Source organism: Dreissena polymorpha, chromosome 1, assembly GCF_020536995.1.
Source record: "Dreissena polymorpha isolate Duluth1 chromosome 1, UMN_Dpol_1.0, whole genome shotgun sequence".
Taxonomy (NCBI): Eukaryota; Metazoa; Mollusca; class Bivalvia; order Myida; family Dreissenidae; genus Dreissena; species Dreissena polymorpha.
Window position 1 is genome coordinate 150,427,706 of NC_068355.1, and position 6,287 is coordinate 150,433,992.

The following is a 6,287-nucleotide window of genomic DNA, read 5'->3' on the forward strand; positions in this document are numbered from 1 at the left end:
CACGGGTAAATATAATATAACAATTCAAAGCACATACACGTATAGAAAATAACAGGTTACTGTTCCGTCGTTTTGTAATATATCAGGCGAGGCTTAGGATGATATGTTGGCGAGGCTTGCCGAGCCGTTATTTTATTCGTGCCGAGCCTGATATATTACAAAACGATGGGACAGTAACCTGTTATTCTGTTAATCGTACCACATTTTCCTAAAAATCTGCAAAACAATCCATTTTTTATATTTAAAATGTAAGGATCCCCGCTGATTTTGCTGATCCGGCTTTTACACGTTGGCATACATCTAGCAACGGCGTTCGAAAAGACGACCCGAATTATCGCTTATTTTAAACATCGAATAGAGAAAAAGATTGTTTGCACTACGATTTGAAAGAGTACACCCGCTTTAATTATAAACGTCTTCAATTGGAGATCAAGAATGGACTGCAGCGACAAATTAAATCGAAGAACACACTTCACCGAATAGTTCGGAGACGCCATTTTGGAGATGTGTATTGAAATTGACATTTTAATGATGTTGTCAATATTGACATAAGCGTGTTAAATCGTTTGTTTAAATAGTTGAGGATTAGCATACAGTTATCATTTGTTTTGACTTGATGTGCAACGCTTGCGATTGCAATGACTATATCGATTTTTAAGAATTATTGTCCCATTGATGACGTCATTTAACTTCTGTAGTGCGGGGTGTGGTGATTTTAAAAAAATAAACGTTTTTGTGATTTATGATTTTAAACTAGAATAAAATATGTACATTTTTGGTATCAAATTGTTTGTTTTGTTGAACCTGATTCATTTTGATAGAAATTAGAAGTATAATATCATTCCCTGTATTATCCCATCCGATAAACAATCTACCCAGTGATTGATCAATTTAATACGCCATGAAGTTCCGCCCCTAAAATTGTTGATATCATTACCAAAATTTGTTCACAGTGGTGGGAAAGCGATGATAAAAGCCTACTTTGGTCAAGGCAGTTCGAGTATCCTATTGGATGACGTTCAATGTGACGGTAACGAAACATCTATCCTTTCTTGCCGTCATTCCGGAGTTGGCGTTCATGACTGTGTGCACAATGAGGATGCAGGAGTTATATGTAGCCCTATATGTGGTGAGTAGTGACCAAGATATGGATATGAATGTTAATTGTAAAATCTTTTTAAAGTGCATGAATATTGTAAACATGCTGGAGTTATATTTAGTTCAAAGAAAGCAACTACTGAATTTGGTAAGTAGTGACCAAGTTAGCGCCATTAAGAAACATGCGAATACGTCTGATACCTGCTAATACATATAATATTAAACCAATCTTATTCGTCGGATACTATCTGTATAGGTCCCCTTAACCACGAATTTAAGTGGTCAACGAACGCGCAAGGAAAATATCAGATATTTAAATCAAAATCCACGAATTAACGATTAAACGAATATACCAGGTTGTATTAATCTACGAAATAAAATGATACAATTGTATATGTTACGACTTTTTTTAAGGTATGCGCCCAGGTTTCACCAGTTCAATATTTTCATTGCCATCGATAGAATCACACATAGTTCAAGGCGAACCTCAATCTAAGGGACAATACCCCTGGCAAGTGTATGTGCATATACAACGCGTTAATAGTACGTGGCGTTGTGGAGGGACCATCATTGATCAACGTTGGATTCTCAGCGTAGCACATTGCTTTCAGTATGTTTTTCTTCTTCTTTCATGACTCTGAAAACCCAATATTCATGGACGATTTAATCAATAACTTAACACCATTTTAGCTACTTAACTTCTTAAAAATGCAGATTGCAGTTAAATATAGTCATCATAGTAAACCCGTCTCTATTTGAAGTAGGTTAACATTACAAACAACAAATATGCCTATGATACAAAATAAAACAGTATATTAAGAAAATAAATTAATCCTTTTGTTGCAGGAAGCTTCATTTCAGTGACATAATTCCGTTTTTAAAATCAATATTTATTTACATAACAAAATGTACACATTAATTAATACGTTTTATTTACAGAAGTGATAATAATGATGCCATAACAGGCGTCATTGTGCGCGCCGGAGCTGACGATTTAACTCGACAGGAGGTCCACGAGCAGGTGTTTAAGCTGGGACCAAATCAAATCATATTGCATCCGTCATATAATTGTAAGTGCTGATAATATATATGTATAATAATTTCTTAAGATATTTGGTAAGTTTATTATTAAGCATTATTGTTTATTATACCTTTTTGCTCATTATTGATGAGGTTTATGTAGTCCGTAAAATCAATGTTGTTTCTTGTACAGTGTAAATATGCAAATATGTTATATTATTTTGCATTATATTAAATTAAAAGAAAACTAACTATAGATTTTTAAGTATAAAAGTGTTCGAGATATCGATACATTTAGCTGTGTTGCTTAGGAAACTTGCTGTTTTCATTATAAATAGCTTAAACCAGCTTTAGTTAATTATTCTGTACACGTAAACACATTTCTAAATAGTCATTTGATAGTGAAACAAATAAAAAACTTAAAAGCCCGACCAAAGCAACTACTAAACATATATAACACAAGCAAAATGAAATAGCAATAGTTTTGGTTAATTTGACCTGCACAAATGTACGTCATGCGAGTTGAATCCTAGAATTCAAAAATATCAAAATTCACGTACAGAATACCAGATACCTGAACTGTTAACGCACAATTCTGAATGATAATCGCAGAAGCTGGTTTCAAATATATCCTAGTTTGTGTTAAGTGGGGTCACATTTGAGACTTAATTTTGCTGAAAGTTTGTTAGAAACTTAATCTTACAGGTAGCAATATACATGCCTATATCGATCCGGATTTAATTTTGGTTTAAAACTAAGTCACAAGCCAAAAAATTAAAACATTACTTGTTTTAAATTATTTCATACTCAATCTTGTTGAAACATAGAGACAAAGTTTATATTAAAAGTATGTCAGACAAGTTTGAATCAAATGAGATTAACAACTGTGTCACCAGGTCGAATCTAAGAACAAACCGTATCGATACTTAAATTACGAGCAGGTTAATAAAGGGTTAATGAAGCGCGGATGTTACAAAAGTAAAATGACCCGATACAATTTATGCAACCAAAATCGAACCTCAGACGCATAAATGACCCGTCTTAGATAATTGATTTGTGTACATCTCTTTTCGAACCTCAGACGCATAAATGACCCGTCATGGATAATTGATTTGTGTACATCTCTTTAAGAAATATATATACGATACAATAGTAAGACACGATGGATTTACGTGGCAAACATATCACAATCAATACATGTAATTTGGTCGATCAAGTTTTCAGGAAATAAAAACGATAACAATAAAAATATATGTTGAGTATATGTTCTGTCTGCAAATTAAAAGGTATTCCTAAATAATATTAATTATTGCGCCACGTTTTAAATATCACCCTATGTCAAAAAGCATACCTGTTATGTACGTTCTTAATTCAATCGTTAACTTATTTGTCATATTTATAAAATAGTACATGCTATGGCTTTAAAGCAACCACGCTTGATTATGACCTGGCTCTGTTGGTGCTGAAGAATGATACAATCATCACAGTCAGTGATACCGTGCAAGCAGCTTGTCTGCCGGATGAAAGGATGCCTTACGATCTTGGATTAAGGTGCTACGTCTCTGGTTGGGGCAAAACAGGATTTGATCAAGGTATGTTTGTATCTGAAATAATATTTTTGAGTAGAAAACGACGTTATATAATTGGGATTTCCTCTCATTATAATATAATTATAAAATTTTACAGGATTATCGAGTGTGCTTCTAGGAGCAGAAGTAAACCTCATCAACGATTCTATTTGCTCACATGCTTACCAGAACATGAAAAACATTACATCAAACATGGTGTGCGCAGCTGATATTACTCGGGGTGATTCCACCTGTAAAGGGGACTCTGGTGGACCAATGGTTTGTACCATTGAAGGCATATTCTACGTTATGGGTGCAACATCATTTGGATCTAAATGTGGTGCACGAGGACATCCGGGTGTCTATGCGAAGATAGGTGCGATGTTGCCCTGGATTAAAACGATGCAAAGGTATGATTAAAAATCCAACATGTCACAAGTAGAAAACATCGGTTGTAACATTCCTCAATACTGATACTAATTCTATTGGATTTACTCTGAATTCAATAACTCGAAATCACTTATCTTGATTTGGAGAATATTTTGATGGAAATATGGACTATCAAACATTAGATTTTCTTAGAACATTTTATTTTACCTTTATTTAAATAATAGTATCAACAATAAATAAACGAATTTATTAGACCCCTCATTTTACTCACGGTGTGACACCAATCGTGTCTTACTGAACATATAAGTTTATTATTAAACCCCTTTTCTTGCTATTATTTACAGTTTATTATAAGTTAATAAAGTATGTGGAGGATTTATCTAATAAGATATCATACTTAACACGACTGAGTTTGCTTGTAATGGTCGTTGTTCTGGTAAAAGTTTTACAGTGCTTCAAGCTTTGAGCGTGTTAGTTTTCAATTACGTTTATGGCGTGAATATATCTATATCAAGACAAGCCCAAGATAATAACTCAATTTATTATCGTTTACAGATGTATGTCACATGACAAGATTTGTAACAATGTGAACGACTGCCCCGGTAATGAAGATGAGAAGGGATGTGGTTAGTGGCCATTTAAATTTAAATTACATTAGTATACTCATGATATTACAACCGTTTTAGTAAATACGCATGCGCATTCTTCAAAATTAAAAATAAATGTAAAAGTATTTTAAATAGCTTCACCCGGCACAAAGATCAAACGGATCGTCTATTGACGAGTTTCATTTTCCCAATATTAGCGATTATCACAACTCAGTACTTTATCTAAAAATCCAAACCGAAATTTGCGAAGTGCAGTTCTATAATACTTAGTACTGTCTGGATACATACACCGGTGATTTTGGATTTCGTTGACTATAAATAATGATTGTATTGTATTATTGATAAACAAGACTCACTTATACATTAAGCACGAAGATATGTGTTTTCTATCAGAAAAAGTGTTATTTAGATTATTGTTCTTTAAGTTAGACTTGAAGTCGACGAATTACTGAAAATCCGTATCTTATAAATCTTAATACCATAATAACGCATAACCACTTTGCATTTGATTGTGAATAGTCGGGTGTTAACTTTAATGAGATGGCACGTGACAATTACGTTATCAGCATGGTGTCAAACAAATTAGTGAAGTAATCGTTGGATCACTGTCTCGACGTTTATTGCACTGACTTTATGAAATTCGGTTACAAGTAAAGTAAAAGTTGACTACCCGCGTGTTCTATTTATTTCAATATATTATTCTGACATTCGGTCATCTTCTGCTGATTGTACACAACCGGGCGGCAACGTGCCGTATGACTTATATTTTCACAATGACACTTTAACAATAACGAACAACAACTGTGCATCGGGGTACTTTCTGGGAGAAGAACCAAAACCTATAACGTGTGTCAATGGTCGATGGTCAGAAAAATGTGTACTGCGAAAACGGTTTGCAATTTGAAAACAAATGACATTTTATTTTCTTCAAGGTTGCACATAGAGTACACTCCAACAGAGTTTCGTTTATGTTTTACCGTTGCCCGGCCGTACTTATTATAAGTGTGACTGTTGTTAATCGGACACTTTACCATTTGTATTTCATAAAATATTATTACAAAGTCGTAGAAGACTAATTTCTATTGACAGACACCAAATATATTTATTTCTAAAAATAATAATTTAAACATTAAAAACTCGGCGCAACTTATGTTTATGCTATACATTTTATTGCAGTGATTTCATAGAAGGTTAAACAGTATATATTCGGTATTATGTTGGTTTATAAGTTTCATGTTCTCGTATATTTAACATTTATAATCATACATTTGTGTGTATATATATATGCGTTTCAGTTTGAAACAATTTATTGTACGGGTGGGAACGAGTATTTGAATATTCGAATGTTACTTCCATTTTACATTATGTGCACTTGCATATTTTAGATTATAACTATTGTTTTTCAATAACCTCCTATATGCTTTGACGAAAAAATTTCTTTTTTTCGACCGTAAAACATACAAATGTATGCAGCTTTAACAGGATGCGGAATCAACGGGGTTTTCAGGGGTTTTATACACAGGCTGGACGAAATCTAAACACTCCATTAAGAACTTTAGTTTTTAAATATCTCAAGTTATAAAAATGCATTTTCAAAAATATT

At 33.3% G+C, this 6,287-nt stretch overlaps 2 protein-coding genes across 2 annotated transcripts in view; both read left to right on the forward strand.

The window, feature by feature from the left end:
- The window catches only part of LOC127857974 (neurotrypsin-like), a 12,682-nt gene extending 11,545 nt beyond the window's left edge, over positions 1-1,137 (forward strand). Inside the window, exons 2-3 of the mRNA XM_052394817.1 lie at positions 1-5; positions 954-1,137. The exon at positions 1-5 is cut by the window's left edge and continues 134 nt beyond it. Of these exons, the coding sequence (XP_052250777.1) occupies positions 1-5; positions 954-1,137 (189 nt within the window). The remainder of the gene's footprint in view (positions 6-953) is intronic.
- Positions 1,138-3,551: 2,414 nt separating this feature from the next.
- On the forward strand, positions 3,552-4,106 carry LOC127868143 (hyaluronan-binding protein 2-like). Its single transcript, XM_052409767.1, has 2 exons — positions 3,552-3,710; positions 3,805-4,106. The coding sequence occupies exons 1-2, from the start codon at positions 3,647-3,649 to the stop codon at positions 4,104-4,106; spliced, it is 366 nt and encodes a 121-aa protein (XP_052265727.1). The 5' UTR covers positions 3,552-3,646.
- Positions 4,107-6,287: the final 2,181 nt, after the last annotated feature.

Coding starts and splice junctions, on each gene's coding strand:
- LOC127868143 (XM_052409767.1), top strand. CDS start 3,647: ATGCCTTACGATCTTGGATTAAGGTGCTACGTCTCTGGTTGGGGCAAA. Junction 3,711..3,804: donor CAAAACAGGATTTGATCAAG/GTATGTTTGTAT, acceptor AAAATTTTACAG/GATTATCGAGTGTGCTTCTA.